The 21,388-nt window shown below is 40.8% G+C and overlaps 1 protein-coding gene across 1 annotated transcript in view; it reads left to right on the forward strand.

Annotated features, from left to right (window-relative positions):
* The window catches only part of pan3 (poly(A) specific ribonuclease subunit PAN3), a 178,657-nt gene that overhangs the window by 141,781 nt on the left and 15,488 nt on the right, over positions 1-21,388 (forward strand). Inside the window, exons 11-16 of the mRNA XM_080197405.1 lie at positions 4,575-4,676; positions 8,626-8,791; positions 9,617-9,704; positions 13,869-14,008; positions 19,496-19,625; positions 21,225-21,289. Coding sequence (XP_080053531.1) covers positions 4,575-4,676; positions 8,626-8,791; positions 9,617-9,704; positions 13,869-14,008; positions 19,496-19,625; positions 21,225-21,289 — 691 coding nt within the window. The remainder of the gene's footprint in view (positions 1-4,574; positions 4,677-8,625; positions 8,792-9,616; positions 9,705-13,868; positions 14,009-19,495; positions 19,626-21,224; positions 21,290-21,388) is intronic.

Here is a 21,388-nt window from a genome sequence, read left to right on the forward strand (position 1 = left end):
GAATCATAGAATCCCTACAGTGCAGAAGGAGGCCATTTGGCCCTTTGAGTCTGCACTGATTCTGACTGAGCATCTCACCCAAACCCTATCCCTATAATCCTACATATTTACCCGACTAATTCTCCTGACACTAAGGGACAATTTACCATGGCCAATCCACCTAACCCACACATCTTTGCAATGTGGGAGAAAACTGAAGCAACCGGAGCAAACCCATGCAGACACAGAGACAATGTGCAAACTCCATAAAGTCAGCCAGGGCCAGAATTGAACCTGGGTCTTTGGTGCCGTGAGGCAGCAGCACTAACCATTGTGCCACCGGAGAACTGTGAGGTGATGCATTTTGGTAGGAAAAACATGGAAAGACAATTTAAAACATGGGGTAAAATTCTTAAAGGAGTGCAGGAGTAGAGGGACCTGGATGTATATGTGCATCATTCATTGAAGGTGGCAGGATAGGTGAATAGACCAGTTAATAAAGTACATCACATTCTGGGCTTTATTAATAGGGGCGTAGAGGATAAAAACAAGAGGTTGTGCTTATACTTATACGAGACACTAATTAGACCTTAGCTGGAATACTGTGTACAGTTCTGGGTGCCACACTATAGGAAGGATGTAAATGTATTGGAAAGAATGCAGGAGAGGTTTACAAGAATGGATTATCCCCAAAACCAATCAGTTATGAGGATTGATTGGATTGTTTTCCTTGGAGAGAAGAAAACTGAAGAGACTTGACAGAGATGCTCAAAATCATGAGGGTGCTGACCATAGTAGATAGGGAGAAACTGTTCCTGCTCGTAAAAGGATCAAGAATGAGAGGGCACAGATTTAAAGTGATTTGCAAAAAAGAGCAAATGTGATGTGAGAGAAACTTTTTCACGTGAATGGTTCAGGTCTGAATTGTGCTGCCTGGAAGTGTGGTGGAGATTGTTTCTATTCCCTCCTGAAAGCCTCAATCTGCAGTGGTGCTGGGAAAAGGCAGGGGAATGACATTAAGTCATGATATTCATTTGGAGAGTTGGAGAAGACATGATGGGCCAAATGGCTGCCTCCTGTGCCATAGTTCTGTGATATAATATCATGGATAATAAATTTACTCAAGCCTTCTCCATCATTCCTGTGTGTTCCTCTAGCAAGCATCCCATATTAATATTCTCACAATAGCGTAATGAATATTAGCTCCAGACTATATTGTTCTTTCAACATAATAAGTATTTGGCTAAATGAGAATCTACATGGCCGTGCATTTTAAAGGTTAGCTATTATGAAAACTAGATTGGCTTGGTGATTTGGCTTTTCCTCATCGTAAGCTGCAGTTTCACATGTAGTATCTGTTGAGCTAGTCACCAAATAGCTTTTAAAAATGTTGGGTTTGGGGAATTATTTTCGTTGTGAAGACTATTTTTGGAGGTAGCTGTTGTAATTTCATTGGCTTTTTTTTACATTTTATAGCTCAAAAATGAAATATCTGTTTTACCTCCATTAGATCCACAAGTCAATTCATAGTCATCAATAACAACATCCAGCTTCTGTATCTACTAAAATAGTTCTGACTTTCCTCTAACCCAATCCCATGATCGTTACGCTGGGTACTGATTTTGGGTAATTTTCAATGTTCGACACTGTATGAAAGGCTACTGTAGGGTATATGATTCATAGGAAGATAATCCTGAGTAAGGAAACCTCTTTAATCTGCACGCAAGCAAACATCATGTTCCAGTTTTTCCAAAACACACACTATCAGCTTCGTGTCAGAAAATAAAAACAAGCAATGCTAGAAATATTCACATCAGTGCAGCATCTGTGGAGTGAGTGTTCAGGTTTCAAGTCTATTGGTTTCATCAGAATGTTAACACTGCTTTTATCTCTATAGATGTTGCCTGATTTACTGGTATTTCCAGCGTTTTGTGTCTATTTCAAATTTCCAGCATCTGCAGTTTTTTGCTTTTGTACTAATTCAGGAAATAATTTATTGCTGTTAATGGAACTTATTAATTGGGCCACTGACGTCCTTATACAATAGTAATTGCAATAGTACTTACCCTCCATGCTGAACTGACTTAAGTTCAATGCTGGAGTAAGCATTTAAGTGATTGAAGTCAAATACACAGCACCTTCCAAATTTCAGGAAGATCCTTTACAGGGCAGGTAGAGAAGGTTTTTGGTCTCTAACAGGAAACATTGTGACTGTTTAATGAAAAGGGATTCATGCATAAACACAAAATTATAATTGACTGGAAACTTCACCTAAGCTCAAGAGGAAAGCAGCAGTTCTACAGGTGACTACAGGTCAACCTAAAACTCACAACCTAAAGAGCAAATCGTGAGTAAAAAGAGCATGACAGATCCAACAATCCTCCGACAGCAACAACATGCACGCTTTCTTTAGTGCTGTCAAAATGACACATGGACTCGAGGGCCCACCCCATTGAGGGGAGCTCATCGAGGGGATGGCCCATGCTCAATGAAGAGAAAAGTTTCAAGAACTTCTGTTATCCTTAACTCCATTTGTCAAAACCATGTCACGCTCAGTCTCGACAGTACCCTGATCTGGAGCAAAGTTGAAAAATAAATTCGACAGCTGCAAAATAAAAAATGCCGTGGAATCCTCGCTGAAATTCTGAAAGAAGACAGAGGTACACATCTAGCATGGTTCACAACCTCCTAGCATTCACTGGGAACAAGCATGGATGCCAGGTATCTCAGGGACTCTGTACCAATATTTGAGAAGGGAGATAAGTTTGTTTGCAGTAACTATAGAGGAATCTCCCTGCTGTCTGCCGCAAAGAAGATAATTGCAAGGATCCTTCTCAAATGCCTCCTCCCAGTAGCCAAAAAACTCCTCCTAGAATTGCAGTATGATTTTCACCAATCAAGAGGCATCACAGACTTGATCATCTGTGTGACAAATTGCAGAATAGTGCATGGAACAGCACCATGTGCTGAACGCTGTCTTTTTTGACCTTGCAAACGCCTTTGGCACAATCCTCAGCCAGCTCTAAGGTGACATGCAAGCTGTGATCTTCAACATAACAACCATAAACTTTGTCTCAGTGAAAACTTGGTTCAAACAATGGGGTAACTGTAACAAATCTCCATTTCCCTCGTTGCAGTACTGAATTCACTTCTAGCAAATTACCCACTAGTGTGGAGGTAATCTACAGAATACATGGGAAACTGTTCAACCTTTCCTCCTACATCCAAAACCACTGCAACCTCAGTCATAAACTTGAATGTGCCAATGATATTTATGTGCTTACTCAGGAACAGCTCCATTTCTTTGACTCTTTCTCAAGTCTATGAGAAATTGGGCCTTTACCAAACACTTGGAGAACTAAGGACCTCTGACTATCAACCCCCATAGCAAAACTCTGCCTGTCGATTAAGATCCATCACAAGATCCTGAAAAACATGGACCTTTTCTGTAGCTTCGGAGCCTCTTGGTGGAAGTGGATGCGGATGATGAAATTTGTCATGTCCTTCAGTGTGCCAGCTCATCCTGAGGAAAAGAGTATTTGAGGACCAGGATCAGCAAGCAGCAGGAAAGAACAAGACCAGGAGATATAAACAGCTATCTGCCACCACCTGTAGCCAGAAAGAAAAATCAAGGTGTAAAATCACAGGAAAGCAGGTAGGTTATTGGCTGGTGAGTATTTCCTATTTGTTTTATTTAAACTAGGGAATAGCATGGCCTTTTTTAAAGTGAGACTTTAAGGTATATCAGTATTAGTGACGCTTATTAGTATTGACCAAGGTTTATTAGCAGTAGTAAGTTCTATTAATACTGGCAAGTTTATTAACTGAAAGAGTATTGGCAGGGTTGCTCCACCCTTGAGTGTGTACATCATGTGCTATGTGGGAACTCCAGGATGCTTCTGTGTTCTAGATAACTATTTGTGCTGGAAATGTCGGTAGCAGAAGTTGAGCTCCAGGTTTCAGAACTTAAGCATCACAGCTGAGAGCCATGAGATGAGAGCTTCATAGATCCCAATTTATAGGTGTAGCTGCCCCACAGCTTAAGAATATGCCAGAGAGAGAGAGAAACCAGACAATCAAGTAGAAACAGGCAGGTAGTGCAGGAGTCCCCTGAGTGCATCCCACCTTGCAACCAGTATTTGGTTCTGAGTACTGATGAATGTGGTGGTGCATCTGGGGAGTGTAACCAGAGCTGAGACCATGGCAGGCTCAGCTGTACAGAGAGGCACAAGTAAGACTGGAAAAGTTGTTGTGATGGATGATTTGAAAGGGGCAGGCTTTTAATATTCAAAGATGATGGCCTAAATACTCAGTTTATTTTTTTGTGAGCTGGCATACTGGAACTGCTGTCCATCAGTAAGCAAAATAAATGTTCTTTCTAGGTTTCTACATTTACTATATTGTGTATCAAATCAATGAAGCATGTAGGATTGTTTTTGTTTCTGAGGCTTCCTTTACCTCATTTCCTCGTGATGTTTATCAACAAACAAGATCTCTATGAGCTAAAGGAATGCAACAAGAAGGTTTTGCATGAGAGCTGTAATGAACTGCAGGTTCAATTTTTATGTAGATTTTATTGATTGATTTGTCTACAGCACTTGTATTTGCTTATGACTTCCATGCTGGTGCAGAGACGATGATGAACAGGCATTTCAATGATCCTGGTGCTGACGCCTATTTCACAAAAAGAAAATGGGGTAAGCAGAAATACATTTTATGTCGAAATATTTCTGTGTTAGCACCTATAATAACAGCTTCTATTTGTATATTGTCTATAATGTAATGCAATGTCCTAAGGTGCCTGATAGGAGTATCGAAAAATAAAATATGACACTGAGTTGCATATAGACTTACGAGGTCAAAAGCCTGATCAAAGAATTAAATTTTAAGGAGTGTCTTAGAGAGAAATAAAGATGGAGGTTATATAGGGAGGATATTCCAGAACTTGGACATTGACAACTGAAGACATGGCTAATAGTGGTTGAAGAATTAAAACTGGGGATACTTGAGAGGCTAGGATTGGAGGAATGCAGATATCTTGGAGGGTTAATGGATGGAGGAGATTACAAAAATGGATAGGGGTGAGACTATAAAGGGACTTGAAAACAAGCATCAGAATTTTAACATCAAGGCATTACATGACTGGAGGCCAGTATAGGTCTGCAAGCAAAGGGATAATAGGAGAATAGGACTGGTTGTGAGTGAAGGCATAGGCAGCAGAGTTTTTGATCTCTAGAATGTGGAAGACAAGCCATGAGTGCATTCGAATAGTTGAGTCTCGAGGTAACAAAAACATGAAGGAGGGCTTCAGTTGCAACTGAGCCGAGATGGGGATGAAGTCCGGCAATGTTATGGAGGTGGAAATAGGCAGTGTTAGCGATTCATTACGTATGAGTTTGAAAGTTCATCTTGGGATCAAATGTGACACCAAGATTGTGAACTGAGTGACTTAAACACAAACTTGCCAGGGAAAGAGATAGGGCTGGGTATTAAGTGTTGACACCAGACATGTTTTCAGTGGGAGGCATGTGAAGTAAGTCAGGTGGCTAGCTCACCACGGAACTGACCATATTTGTTAGGTTGCTGAGTGCCTAAATTGGAAGATTCCCTACCATATATAAAGAAGAATATAAAGATGACTTCGGCGTTTGACCTGAATAACACACTGCCCTTGCCAAAATACAGCTGGTGTGGGCAGACTGTTTAAGGAGTAGATAGGAAAGGATGAGAGTGGGTGGCTTCTCATTCGGAGGTACCCTGCAATCATCAGGGGCACCCCTGTAATACGTCACCTCTCCCTTCCTTACGTGCCACATGCTGTCCAAAACCCAGACTCCCCCTCTGTAGGCTGTCTGGTTCCCCCAAGCTCTAATTCTCCAAGAGTTGCCTCTCTCGGACAGCTATGATCATATCTTTCCTGCAGCCTTGTTAGTACCCACGACTGAGCTCTGGCGCTGCTGGCCAGTCTGATGGGCCAGCTACTCCTAGGGATGGTGCTTCCCCTCATTGTGGGATTGAGGTACCAGACTCAACCAATTTAGCCCTTCCCAGTGTGGTATGGCAATGGGATGGGCTTGTTCTGTTCATGTCAGCTTCTGGCTGACTGACTTTCAGGAGACCGTCAAGCAACCTGTTTCCCTTACCGCAATAAAATGCAAACCCTGGAGTCAGTAACTGGGGAATGGAGTTTGGAACTGTGGCTGAAAACAATTGCCTCAGACTTCCAACTATTTAATTGGAGGAAATTTCTGCTCAGCCAGTTCTGGATGTCCAGTAAGCAGTCTGATCATTTAGCAACAGTGGAGGGGTTAAGAGAAATAATGGTGAGGGAGAGCTGGGTATTGTCAGCATACATGTGCAGACTAATGCTATACCTTCAAGTGAAGTTGATGAGTGGCAGTTTGTAGATGAGAAATAGGAGGGGACTAGAGAGATCCTTGGCATACACCAGAGGTGATGTTGCAGGAGCATGAGAAGCCATTGTAAGTGAGTACTTGGCTCAATTAGATAGAGAAGAATGGAAGTTGGATGACAGTAGAAAAGTGTTGGAGAGGGATGGTGTGGTAAACTGTGTCAGAAGCTATTTTCAGGCTGGAAAGGATGAGACATAATCGTTGTCACAATAATATGGAATGTTACTTGTGATTTAGATAAAATCATTTCAGTGGCTACAACCTGTTTGGAAGGATTCACGTGGAATTCTGGGAGAAATGGAAAAAGCTTGGGAGGTGACAACGTATTCAAGAACTTCGGAGAGAAAAGATGGTTAGAAATATAGTACCCATTTGCAAGAATACTGTGGTCAAGCATTTGTTGTTTTGAGAAGAGGGACAATAATGACAGATTTAAAGAAGAGAGAGACATTTGAAAAGCGAACTGTTTTGGATATTGGCTAACATGGGGTCAGAAGGAAAAGTTGGGGATCAGCATTTTAGTGAGAATGGGATAGAAGGAACAGGACAGGTGTCTCGTGACCAAAATAAGCTCAAAGGGAAGATAGGAAAGAAACTAAAGGAAGATGAGTTCAGGGCTCGGGGACAGAATAGTGTTGAAGGACATTTGACCAGGTAGGCTAGTTCAAAGGAGGGATGCGGTAGAGGTACTTGATCAGATTGTCTAAATCTTGGATAGTAAAATATTTATCTTTCAATAATTTCCTGGCAATAAATAAATAAGCAGCCTACCTGGAAAAACATTGAAAAGATTGCTATGTGATGGTGAGCTACATTGTTTTAGCAGGCTAACTCTTGCAGCATTTTATCCTAGCTTGTGACTAAACTTTCTGGGTTTAGCTAAGTGAAGTATCTCCACAGGCAATGGGAGGGAATAAATGTGTATTCCATAACAGCCAAAGAAAATCTCGTGGATTTCTCAGGATTTTAATTTGGAAGCTCTCAAGTTTGGTAATTGGTTTCCACATTAACTGACTTTTCAAGAAAAATATTTTGCATATTTAGAAACTCTGATTTATGGAAATTTTTGCAGTTGTGTGCATTTTTATATGAGCTGAGAATTGTTGCAAGAAGGATGGTACAGATGTGTGGAATCTATTGTATCCAAAGTGTCATGAGTCCAGGGAAATTACTTTACCAAGAAACTTCTAACCATTGTGCAAACTCCTGTGGTAATGTCACTGCTCATCATTGCAAAAAGAAATGTGAATAAGCCACAAGGAAATAGAAACAAAACTACAAACAGGGAATTAAATCTGCAAGGTAAATTTAGTTCCATGTTACCCGTTACTTTGTTTTACCAAAAGATGGAGTTGACAGTTGAGAATTCCGTCTTGTGGTTAAGTGGTTTGGTCACATGTTCCTTGGGTCAGACGCTGTGGGCAGTAAAAGTGTCTTATCATATGAAGCCATCTGGTGTCCTCGTCCATGAATTTTATGTGTCAGGGATGTGGTAGCAAATTTTCTCCTCGTTTAACAAATGACCAATACGTTGCTTCAGTTTCAAGTTGATTCTCATTTAGAACACCTGCGTGAGGCTAACATTGTAGCTGTCTTAACCACCACCTGAAAAGGAAATGCAAAAAACGCATAAATATAGATTTCCATTTTCCATCATGATGCTCTTTATTCTACTTCAATGTTTTGCCACTTCACCATTAACAATGCGCTACTTTTGCTCAGTTTTTCATTGTTCATTCTTCTAAGTTTCTGTTTGTAGCTGGAGCTGCTATAGTGATTTCTATTTCAAGATGGATGTATGGAAAATAATTCCATCTATTGTAGGATTTGGTACTTTATTGGCCTGCTAGCTTAATCCAAAGGTTCAGTTTAATTTTCATGGGATGTGGGCATCACTGGCAAGGCCAGTAGTTGTTGCTCATATCTAATTACCCTTGAAGATGGTGGTGAGCCAACATCTTGCTGCAGTGCATCTGCTGCAGGTACATTCATAGTCCTGTTTGCAAAAATCTCAAGTGGTTAGCCATTCAAAAGTTCAGGATCCTTTACAGCCTGTGCTGTAATTTTCTTTGTTGTTTGTTCTCCTTTGCTCTTTAAAGACTTGCGATCCCTCAGTTCACTACATAAAAATCCTGACCGCCAGCTTCTCACATGAAAGACATCTTCCTGACATTTCATGTTATCTCTGCTATTTAATAGTTAAAATACTAACGGATACTCTTGTTTGTTCTAGGCCAGCATGATGGACCTCTGCCTCGCCAACACGCAGGATTACTGCCAGAATCACTTATTTGGGCCTATATCGTCCAACTGAGCTCAGCATTGCGGACCATTCATACAGCAGGACTGGCCTGTCGTGCCATGGATCCAACCAAGATTCTTATAACTGGTAAAACCAGGTAAAACTCTAAGATGATACTTGATAAATAACTTCCTGTTTAGAATTTTCATACTTTTTCAAATGTTCAGATTTGCTTAAATATTTACTACATTGGCAGTAAGTTTCTATTGATTTATTGACCAGTAAATTATTCCTTTTGTACTCTGCTCACATTTATGAAGTAACACAAAAATGAATTCGGTAGTAACACAATATAGAATTCTTTCTGTAACATCTTGTTTATTTAAAACAGATTTATGGTTTGACTTCATTAAATAAAACGCAAAGGGGTTGCATAGAACGTCAAATTTTATTCGCCTATTAGTTTTGACAATTTCGGGACAATATTGTTACTAAATTTAACAAAGTCACCTTCATAGAAAATACCAAGAAACTTGGGAATCTTCACTCATTTGAACATTGCAAGCTACCCTTAAACATCAGCATTTAACCCCAATCTGTCTTATCCTCTGTAAAACTTTCTTTATTTCATTCAGCAGTTTTTATCTTCGGGTTGCACAAATTTTGTGTTTATTCTTTCTATTTTCTTCAGACTTTTGTATATTTTAATCTTGATCTATACTCCAAATTCTAACTCTCACATTGCCATTTACTTAAATGACTGTGATTCATTCCACAGCATACTCGCTTTATATCAACAAAACCTTGGTCTAGTATGTTGTATTTTGGTATTCTTTCAAGTTAGTACTTTACAGATCACTTTCAACAGGACAGAAGTTGAGTGGGTTAACCTTCAAGTTCAGGTTTCAATACAAGTCTCAATCCATGAAAAATTGCATTTTTCATGAAATTGTTTCTACTTTCACATTTTTGTCTTTTCAAGGTTACGTGTCAATTGTGTTGGAATTTTTGATGTCTTAACATTTGACAGTAGTCAAAATAATCCATTGGGAATGATGCCTCAGTATCAGGTGAGTACAGTTGTTAAAATGGACTCAAACATTAATGAAAATAGGTAGTCAGACCCAAACCATCCTTGTCTTCTACTTTGCGACATGGCCAGACACTCCTCCAACCAAAAACCCTCCCCCAGAATCTTCAGCACTTCAATGGGGACTTTAAATTTATCGGGTTTACAGCAGCTTGTGCCATAAAAAAGGGGAATATTTTTCTTCAATCCAACAGAGCTGGATTTTGATGCTGGGCCGCAAGGACTACAGCACTGCCTGGATCTTGCCTGGCCTGAGTAGGAAGGTCAGGCGAGACAGGCATAGAAGGAAGTTAGCATAAGTAATTTTTCTCGGAGTGGCAGTCCTATGATTGATCTGCAGAGAAGTTACGGTCTCTAAGCTCAAGCCCACCCGTGTAACTGCTTCCTTTCTCTCTTGATCTTGACCTTGTCTACCATCACTCAATCATCTTAGCCACTAAAACATTTCACTTAACTGTACCTCACCCAGTTCCCCCTTCTTCAAATGATGACATTTTCCTCTTGTTTCAAAATTCCTGCCCAAGTAACTCTGTATCATCTAGCTACCATTCCTGGCTTTCATGTTAGCTCGCAAGTATTGTACTGCAGCACTTCAAATCTGCAGCAGTTCCCTGTTGCTCAGTCTATGTTTTCTGTAATTTTTTTCACATCTGTGACCTTTTTCTCCATTAAGTTCCTTGAATTTTTAATTGCTTCCCAACTTTGTGCATCTCTCAAATTCATTGTATAATCCAGTTTCTGTCCATCACACAACACTGAAAATGATCAAACTGAGACCTTCCCTGTGGCTTTGTTTATTGGGTTGCGCCTGCACTTTATCTTTTTGTTCTCGATTTTTTTTAAAGAATTTAATACATTTTCACCCTGCCCACCACTGCTGCTCTTTTATTGTTTACTTCCATTCTTTCTCGTATATAACCAACTTTCACCACCTCCAGGATATTTAAATCATTTTGACATGATTCCTATACACTGTTATTTGCAGACACAATTATTCCATCTGGTCTCCATAAGTTCCAAATGTGGCTGTTACTACTCATCCATTGTTCATGCCTTCGCCTTTGTGAGCTTTATTAGTTAGCAGGAAAGATTGTATCTACTGTTGCAGATCTTAGAATATCCTGGGCTTTAAAAGATAAAAAGCAACAGAGCTATATAGTAATTTGATTAATTTTTTGATCTCCTTTAAAAAAAAAAGTAAGAGCCAGAGTTTGGAAAACAACTGTCCTATGTCATATGTTATTACAAGTGCAAACTCTTAATTTGCCCAGGCACCTGCAAAAGCACGAACTTATTTGCATTTTATACAACAGATGAAGCATGTTCAAGGTGTGCTGAATGTTGGCCCATTTGGGTCACAAGCCAGGAGCTGACAGAAGTTCAAGTTATGCTCTTCTCAGTACTGAAATGTCAATCTGAAATGACTGAATGACATTCTAGACTGAAATATCAATCTAGAATGCTCCATCAGGGAAACATACTTTTAAATCAAACTTACTGGAATCAGCAAAAATGAAAGAGAAACCGGTGTATAATAAACTAACAAATTGAAATTTAATATATTTTGGTTGTTTGAAATTTCATTAACAGGAAGAATAGTTAACAATAGTAGCAAACTGAACTTTGGCACTGCATGAGCAAGTCCTTTTAATCAACAGTGGAAAGAGTGCATTTCATTGCAGTCTGTAGTTAGCATATGCCCCACTCTCACATTACCATCAAGCCTTGGGTAACTTTTATCGGTTAGAAATGTAGAAGAGCATTGAGCAGCAGCTCCAGTAAAACCTAAAGATGAGGTGTCATACCAATAAGTTACAATAATGCATGCTAAACAGCAAAAGCAAAATGCTTGAGACGTATTAAAGCAACCCCAAATCCAGTAAATCAGAACTTTGCAGATCTGCCAAATCCAGTAATCTCAGAATCCCTACAGCACAGAAGGAACCATTCGGCCCATCAAATCTGTACCAACTCCAACAGAGCATCTTACCCCGACCCCGTAACCCCATGCATTTATCCCACTGATCCCGCTAATCTAGATATCTTGGGACTCTAAGAGACAATTTAGCATGACCAATCCACCAAACCTGCACATCTTTGGACTGTGGGAGGAAACTGGAACACCTGGAGGAAACCCATACAAACATGGGGAGAATGTGTGATCGCCACACAGTCACTCAAGGCCAGAATTGAACCCGGGTCCCTGGAATTGTGAGGCAGCAATACTAACTGCCGTGCCACCGTGCCAGTGGATGATCCATCTTTGCCTCTTCGAGTCCCTACCATCACAGAAGGCCACTTCAATTCACTCCAAATAAATCAACAAAGGATTTATCACGCTGATAGATCAAAGGTTATGAGCCTTGACAGCACCTCCCAAATACACAGCATTCACTGTCTAGACAGACAAGGGCAGCAAGTGCAAGGGAACAATCCCATCTGTAAGTTTCCCTTTAAATCAGACATCATTTTGATTTGGAACTATATTGCTTTTCCTTCACTACTGGGTAAATATCCTGGGACACACTATCTAAAAGCACTATGGGGAATACATTGATTAGAGGCTCCATTCCTTCTCAAGAGCTATTAGGCACAGGCAATAAATACTGACCTGACCCACGTCTCGGAGAAAACCCATGCAGACACAGAAAGCGCAAACTCCCCACACACAGTGACCCAAGGCTGGAATTGAACCTGGGACCCTGGCACTGTGAGGCAGCAGTGCTAACCACTGCACTACCGTGCCTTGGTTTTACTGAGTTTACTTGAGTTCAAAAATACCATCTCTGCCAGAAGGAATGTTGTTGTATTAAATAAGTATACAATGGTTTCAGTCATTGAGCAGTTAAAAGGTACAAGTTTGTAGTGCTGAGCCACTTAATTACCCAGCCTCCTTATTTCCAATATTTTACTGAAGTTCTGAGGCTTGGTTGAAGCACAATAAGTGCAAGATCTGGTGTTGTATTTCATATGTGGTGGTGTCTGAACAATGTAAACCATTATTAATATGCACATGGGCCAGCAAAATACAGCAAGGAAAAGGTATCCTGTGAATTGCAAATAGCCAACAGTTGCTGCCAATTTGCACTGCGCTGCTGTGAAAATAGCATCTTGCAATTAACCTTTGTCTTATTTTCATTAAGTCACTGCATTTGCAAATTGGCCATTAAACTTGGAAAGAAACCCAAATGTTGCACTGAAGCATGCAGTGTGGTCATCGTTAATCAAGTTGTTACCTAAAAGTAAATAAATGTAAAAGTAAACTGTGTCCTTCAGGTTATGAATACTTTTCCCTTTGTTTTCTTTTCTCTGTCTTTCATCCTCTCTTTTCTTTTGTCCCCACCCTGCACACAACCAATCTCTCTCTCTCTTTCTCTTTGCCCCCCATCTCTTTGCATAATTTGGCATTGAATTTATCACTCTAATTCACCACATTTGTCCCATTTTTCACCTGGGGCCCATTTGCCCTAAACACTTGTTGGCTTGCACTTCCAGCAATTTGTAGATAAAAATTTAGAAAGGACTTTAAATGTTAACTTTTTACAGAAAACCCTAAATGCATAAGAGCAATTCTAACTAACGAGGGCAGGAGATACTGAAAATATTGCCAGACATGCTGAGTATTTCCAACATTTTCTGTTATTATTTCAGATTCCCAGCATCCATTTTATTTTTGCTTTGTCCAAATAATGAGGCATGCCCCATTTGTTTTTGTTTAGGAAGCAACCATTGATTCTAGATGGTGTTTAGTGCCCTGGTTGTATGTTGCTTTGCAATGAGGACATTTCTTTTGGATGTGAACCTGATAATGCATTCTTGTAAGCTGGTGTAGCGATAATGTGCAAGAGAATCTTTTCCATATTCAGTTACAACTTAATATCCTTGCATTAATCATGTGTTCATGGTTATTTAGCAGGAGGTAGAGTCTGTTGCGAGCAGCAAGTTTGAATGGAGAAAGAAGCAGCTCTCAAATCCATGAGTAAAGAAATGGGTTTTCATCTGCATGTATGAAGTTTAAACTATGTGAGGTTTTGTATTAAGTGCTTTAAACAAAGCAGCAAACATGGACACATAAACCAGTGTTTTTGCAGTGAACCTGATACTGATGTACTTTCAATTCCCAATTTGTGTTTTCTTGCACCAGCAAGCCGATCTGATCTCTCTAGGAAAAGTGGTTTTGGCCTTAGCTTGCAACTCTGTGGCAGGAATCCAACGAGAGAATTTACAAAAGGCTATGGAACTGGTGTCCCTCAATTATTCTTCAGATCTTAAAAACCTAATTCTGTAAGTTATTTTGCAAAGCTGTTCCTTAATTAGTTTAAGTTTCTATTTTGATTGAAATATTCTAAGCTGCGGTTATATGTTCTGCCAACAGCATGTTTTCTTCCTGTGTTAGCACCTGTCAGCCATGGCTCAGTCGGTAGAACTCTTGAGTCAGAAGCACGTGAGTTAATAAGGCCCACTCTTGAGACTGCGCACACGAGTCTGGGCTGATACTTCAGACTGATAAGGAGAGAGAGTTGCAATGTCAGAGGTGTTTTTTGGATGACTTTAAATCAAGGCTCCATCTCTAGTCTCAAGTGAATGTAAAAAAAAATCCAATGGCCATTATTTTGAAGAAGAGCATGGGAGTTAACCTCAGTGTCAAGGCCAACATTAATCTTTCATTCAACATAACAAACTCAGATTAGCTGGCCATTAATACATTGCTGTTTGGGGAAGCTTGCAATTCAAAGTTGACTGCTGTCTTTCCCACATTACAGCAATAATATTTCAAAAGTACTTTATTGACTGTGAAGTGTTTAGGGATGTTCTGAGAACATGGAAGAGACTCTACACACCTCTTTTATTGGCTCCTTTCTTTAACAAAAGAAGGTGACTGATGTTCTTCAGATTTCAGAGAAATGTAGTTCATTGGAACAAAAATACATTTCAAAATTGAGATTATCTCTTTTACAGCATTCCCATTGGAGAATCTGCAATATTCTCCCAAATTAAATTTCACACCAGTTCTGCTGACCCTATGGCCAGAATTTTATTAGAGGGCGTGTATTCCTGCCACTGGGAGTGAGAGCAGGATCCGAGTCCATGCAGTGGTTACCTGGACAGCATTTTACCATTGCAACCTTGGACTACACTCCAGTTGAGAATGATGGCCCATCTTCCAGAGGTGATGGCTCACTCAAAGGGCTGACGGTACAGTAACCTCGGCAATAGCAGCAATTGAGATGCCATTCCTTAGGAACAGGAGGAAGTGGGCAATTCCACATTGAGGCACCATTGTAGGTAAGGTTTTTTAACCATGCTGTGGCCAGGCAGGCAGACCCCAACAAACAGGTGCACCCTCTAGTGATGTCTTCCTCTGCCATTTTGCGAGGGCTTCCACTTCCTAGCCCTAAGACTAATTTAACAGAGGTAATTTTGTATTTTAAATTTTCACTCATGTACCCAAAATTAAAGACGAAGTTTGTTTTTCCTACGACCCGTGTTGTCTTAGAGTTTGTTTTCATTATTACTCCATCAGTCATTTTTGTTGGGTTTTTGAAGGTTTGAAACTCTCATTGCAACTTATTAGTTCTCGTTCTTTTTGGAAGAATGTACCATTCATGTTCTGGAGGCTGATTTCAATTTTTCAAACATTTTTTCCCCTGACGACTTCACTTTCTGGTTTATGACGGCAATTGATTTCAAAATATATTTGGCCAGTTAAGATGCAGATACGAGTTCTCCTGTTTGGTTAGTTCCGTGTGGCCACCATTTTAGTACTAGCCAAGCATGTAAAAAGTTTCAAATTAAGTTTTTATGTCATCAGAGCTTGGGTGAAGCACCTGACTGGGAATGCAAGTGAATGTGTTTCACTTTTCTTCCTGTCCCTCCTTCTCCGAAAGAAATACACAATGAAGCGTATTCCTATTCTGCGTATGAAGATTAAACTTCATCCACATATAAAATGGATTCTATAAATCACTGGATTCAGTTAAATGTAACTCCTACATTGCAACAGTGACTACACTTCAAAAAGTACTTAATTGGCTGTAAACTGCTTTGAGATGGCTAGAAGATGCTTGTGGAAGGTCGTGTGTAGATGCAAGTCTTTCTTTTCTCTAAATCATAAGTGATCATGGATTTCTGGAAAAGCAATTTCTTGTACTGTTTCAATTTTTTTTGGTGCTCAACTGATTTTGTATTTCGTCAATCTTTCCTTTTTTTAGACAAAAGAGATACACAAGATGACAATTAACTGAACTAAATTATTAAATCTTTAAAATTCTAAAAATGTATAAGTATTATTTAACTTGGCCTCAGTCTTATGAGTTGAATTCTCCACGATTCAGTTTTGCTAATGCCTTTTGCCTCCTGTCTGGAGTTTAGCGATAATGAAAGTCAATCTGAATGTTGTATCAATTACTTCGACTAAATGGAAGAAAAAAAATTGACCAAATAAAGTTCTATCTGTCCCAAATGTTTTCTTAGGCTTTTGCAGATATCTATTCATTTATCCATTATTCTCTGGTCTCACTGCTGTCAATGGGAATTTCCATTGACTTCACCCCACACTGGCAGGAAACTTACGGGTAGAGGTGCACTGTCAGTGGGATCGGAGAATCCCACTGGCGTGAACGGCTGGAGATTTCCAGCCCAAATGTCTAGATTTGTGGCTTAATGCTGAAGAATGAGCTCCATTCTTTTGGAGTACTGCGTCCAGTTCTGGTCACCTTACTACTGGAAGGATGTAGAGACCCTGGAGAGGGTGCAGAGGAGGTTTACCAGGATGTTGCCTGGCATGGAAGGACTGAGTTATGAGGAAACGTTGGAGAAACTGGGGCTCTTCTCCTTAGAAAGACGGAGATTAAGGGGGGATCTGATAGAGGTGTATAAAATAATGAAGGGAATAGATAGAGTCAACAGTGGTAGGCTTTTCCCTAGATTGGGGACAATTACGAGAGGTCACGATCTAAGAGTGAGGGGGGAGAAGTATAATTTGGATACTAGAGGAAGGTTTTTCACGCAGAGGGTCGTGGGGGTATGGAACGCGCTACCAAGTAAGGTGGTGGAGGCAGGCACGTTGGACTTGTTTAAGGTTTACTTAAATAGACACATGAGCGAAACAGGGATGGAGGATTATAGTAGACGGTATTAAAAAGGGTCAGAGCCTCGGGACGACACCGGAAATGTAGTATTACATGTTAATGTTTTGTCTCTTTTAATCCACAGGTGTTGGTCCACCTTGTTGTCAAACGAGGGGCATGCACACGGTGGATCGTGCGTGGGCTGCTCTTGGAGGTTTCGAGAGTGGCCTAGTACTTCATGTCGTTGTGTATGCTTAATCCTGGACCAGCAGAAGGGCACCACAACAGCTCAGTGACTATCACTGCTAGCTGTGCAGATACATGGATTTGGGCCTGTGTCTGTGGGAGTTTGCGCATTCTCCCTGTGGTTGAGTGGGTTTCCTCCTGGTGCTCCGGTTTCCTCCCACACCCCAAAGATGTGCTCTTAGGCTGATTGGTGTACCAAATTGACCCTACACTATTCTCCCCTGAATCTGGCTACGTTAGAGGTTCCATTCACATACACACAGGGCAGGGTAGGTGTAGGAAAATGCTTTGTTGAAGGGGCGGTGCGGGCTTGTTGGGCCGAAGGGCCTGTTTCCCGTGCTGGGTTGTACTTTGTTCCTCTTCTTTGTTCAAATTAGGAGACATGGAACCAGCAATGGTTTCATTAATATATCGGGCACTATGGGATGGCTATTGTACAAAACCTGAGAGCCAGAAATGAGGAGATGTGGGTGGTAGTCAGTATAGTTGGGTTGGGGGTTCATATCCTACAATAGCAGGATATTGCTAGACAAGCATCAAGAACAGTGAAAGTGAACAAAAGGACTTAAAATGAGATCAAAAGCAGGTGGAAAGATTGGACACTTGAGGCAACTAGTGATAGCAAGTAAAGTTAGTAACAGTGTGGAAGGTAGTGCAACCCAGAGCTGCATGACAAATTATTTAAGATCCTGGCATCAAAAGTATTCATACCTTTACAAAATCGCCCCACTCTCCCCATCCTGAGCTCTTAAGACACCAACACGTAGTAAAAAAACATGAAGGGATCAACCAGTGGAGTGTTTGCAAATTACCTTAGCAATATACAGTGCTCAAATGAAACAGTCGCCTGAAGAGGCCCCATCTGAGAACAATGCCTGAGCGCAGACGCTGGCTGCAATTTTATTTGCTCGCCCCACCCATTGATGGATCACCCATGCGGGGGGGTGGGGGGGGGGGGGTGCATATGGGGCAGGGCCTACAGGGCCAGGCCAGGCCCCCCAAATTGGTGGGGAGAGGGGGTGGTGGCTGCGCACTCTACAACTGCGATCAATGGGGGGGACTGTGGGGGTGGCATGTTTGGTCTGGGTAGTGCAGGTGATACTTTTGGCGATATGGGGCACGTAGTTCATCGTGGGCCCCCATGAATGGGGGGGGGTGGGGTAATGAGTGGAGGTTGGCTGCAACAGCAAAGGCTTACCAGCTCCGTCTCTGTGTCAACCCTCTGCTGTTGCAGTTGCACATGTGCAACCACAGAGGTCTACATGTGCGCAATAGCTCCTGCTGCTGGAGCAAGGTAGCTGGCGCATTGAGCCCTGCCAACTCCCCATAGTTGCTAGAAACAGTCTAGCCCATTTTTTCATGCACTAAATGCATAAGACTCAAAAAATGGATTTGCAAGTCTCCAATTATCACGCTAGCTGGACAATTCCATCCCTTGTGTTTAATCCATCCCTGGTAATACTTAGTTTTTGGAAAAGTGAGTAAATTGGTTGCTAAATACGGTGTGGAAGGAACTGCAGGCATTAGACTTTATGACGATGAAATTTTGAAACTGGAAATAAATGTGTAACGGGAAATGATTCAGATTCAAAATGATCAAAATACTGAAGAGTTATGCACAAATATTTTCTTTGAAAATAGACATATAGAGTCATTAAAGTTTACGGTATGGAAACAGACCCTTCAGCCCAACTTGTCCATGCTGTACAGTTTTTACCATTAAGCTAGTCCCAAATGCCTGCATTTGGCCTATGTCCCTCTGTACCCATCTTATCCATGTAATTGTCTAAATGTTTTTTAAAAAATAAAATTGTATCCGCTTGCGCTACTGCCTCTGGCAGCTCGTTGCAGACACTCAGCACCATCTGAGTGAAAAAACTTCCTCTGGACTCTTTTGTTTCTCTCCCCTCTCACCTTAAACCTATTGACTCTAGTTTCAGACTATCCTACCTTTGGGAAAATATGTTGATTATCTATGCCCCTCATTAATTTATAGACCCCTCCACCACCCCCGAAGCCTTCTACGCTCCAGGGAAAAAAGTCCCAGTCTGTCCAACCTCTCCTTATTACTGAAACCAACAAGTCCCATTAGCATCTGAGTAAATGCTTTCTGCACTGTTTCTATTTTAATAATATCCTTTCTATAATAGGGTGACCAGAACTGTACACAGTATTCCAAGTGTCTTACTAATGTCTATAATCACAAAGCATGCAAATTTAATTCTGAAAAAGGAATGTCCTCGAAGGAAACAGTCATTTCCAGTTGCAAAATAAAATTTTAGCGTGATGACCAGAGTTTTCCTTACCAAATACGCTTATTGCTGGTGGGAAAACTTTAAGAAATAATGAACGGTTATCGGCAAGCAGAAGAAAGTGGAGAAATTGTTGTTAAGGAATGTGACATGCCCAAATTTGAAGCATAAAATCTTAATTTATTCTTAAATTTTAAATCTAGGTATTTGCTGACTGACCAAAACCGGCTACGCAGTGTAAATGATATTATGCCGATGATTGGTGCACGTTTTTATACGCAATTAGATGCTGCACAGATGAGAAATGATGTGATAGAAGATGATTTGATGAAGGTAAAAAATTGAACTAATTTACATGCACACAGATTAAGGTGCTGGTACCAGACTGAAATATTGATTTTTTTTTTGAAAATGTACAATGTAACTACTCTTGCATGAAGTTATTTATTGCTGATTGCAAGTAATGCCACCAAAACATTTTTGTTTCTTACCTTCTATATACCATAAGCAAATCAGTGCAATCAGAAAATTATATAAAGTTTTGGCCCAAATTATCTTGTCTCCAGACTATCGGAGATGGGACACATCATTGGCAGATGCATGTCAGGATCCCATAGAAATCCTATGTGCACACGTACTGCAATTGCCCTGGAAATTTAAACATCTAATGGATTGATCTGCGCTGCCCAATACCTTCTGCAAAAATCTCCAAACTTAAGTTTTGGTTAGGTACTTGGGTTGGAATGTCCACGACACTAATAACTAGAATGGGTGTTTTGTTTTGCAAGGACAGGTTGGACATGCTAGAGTCGTATCTGCTGGAGTTCAGAAAAATAAAAGGCTTGATTGAAACATATAAGATCTTGATGAGTCTTGACAGGTTAAATGTGGTAAATGTGTCTCCTCTTTGGGAGAATCTAGAACCAGGGGTCATCATTTAAAAATAAGCGACTGTCCATTTTAAGACTGGGATAAAGAGAATATTTTTCAGAGGCAACTTGTTGACTGGGTGCAGGGGCTTTAATCGCAAAAGTGATTGAACTGGCTAGCAAATAAGAGGCTGACAGTTCAGGGCCACTGTGCATGCGCAGAGGCCTGTTGGTTTCAGCTTCTCAGGCAGGAATAGGCCCACACCCTCAAATCTAATGATATTCACGCTGGTGGCCCACAGTGTGGGGGAGATTCTAGCGTGAACTCCTCTTGAAAAAACCAGCATGAATTACTCCAGTTTTCCTGCAAATTCAACACTTAGGAATCTTGTGAGAATTCTGCCCGTTTTTCCTGGATTCCATATTAAATTTATTAGTGATGCATCTTACATTTATGGCCTGGCATGGGACCATCTTCTCTACATTTAGCCTACAAAATCTTTCCATAATTTAAAAGACTGCCGAGGTATGTCAGGAGCAGCAGCAGGTTGAGGTGTCAACCAGGTGAAACTACAAAGCAGGAATACTTGCTGTGGAAGCATGGCCAGCCCCATGACCCCACCATGCTGCCCCTCCAACCCCCTCAAGGCCTGATTGCGGCCTCCCTGACCATTCCCTGGCCATCCTCGATGCCTGATTCTTGATGTCTGTCCTCGTCCCACACTGCCCCAATCTCCAGCACCACCACCCACCCCATGCCAGTCCTTTTCTTTGCACTAGGTTATGACTCAGCCAGTGGAGAGTTTTGCCCTGTTTCCTTTAATTCAGTTTTACTCAAGCTCCTTAATGCTACGCTCTTGCTGTCAAGAGTAGCTGTTCCCGCCTCTCTGCTGGAATTTAGCTCTTTTAACCACATTTGAATAAATATAATGAAATATGGATCCAAACGGTGGAACTGAAACAGAGCATGAATTGCATCTTAACAGCATCTTGAACAGGCGTATGGTTTTGCTGTACATTGATTCTGTTCTGTTTTAATTTGTTTGTGTTTTCTGTCTTACAGGAGGTGCAAAATGGAAGGCTGTTTAGGCTACTAGCAAAACTGGGAACCATCAATGAGAGGCCAGAGTAAGCTTTATTTACAGAAACTTACATTAGAAAATGAAGCTACAGGCTTATTCTTCCAATCTCTCCAAAACTACTTCCTTTCTTTTTTCTTTCTAAATG

This window comes from Carcharhinus amblyrhynchos, chromosome 10, assembly GCF_965287045.1.
Source record: "Carcharhinus amblyrhynchos chromosome 10, sCarAmb.v2.hapA, whole genome shotgun sequence".
Lineage (NCBI taxonomy): Eukaryota > Metazoa > Chordata > Chondrichthyes > Carcharhiniformes > Carcharhinidae > Carcharhinus > Carcharhinus amblyrhynchos.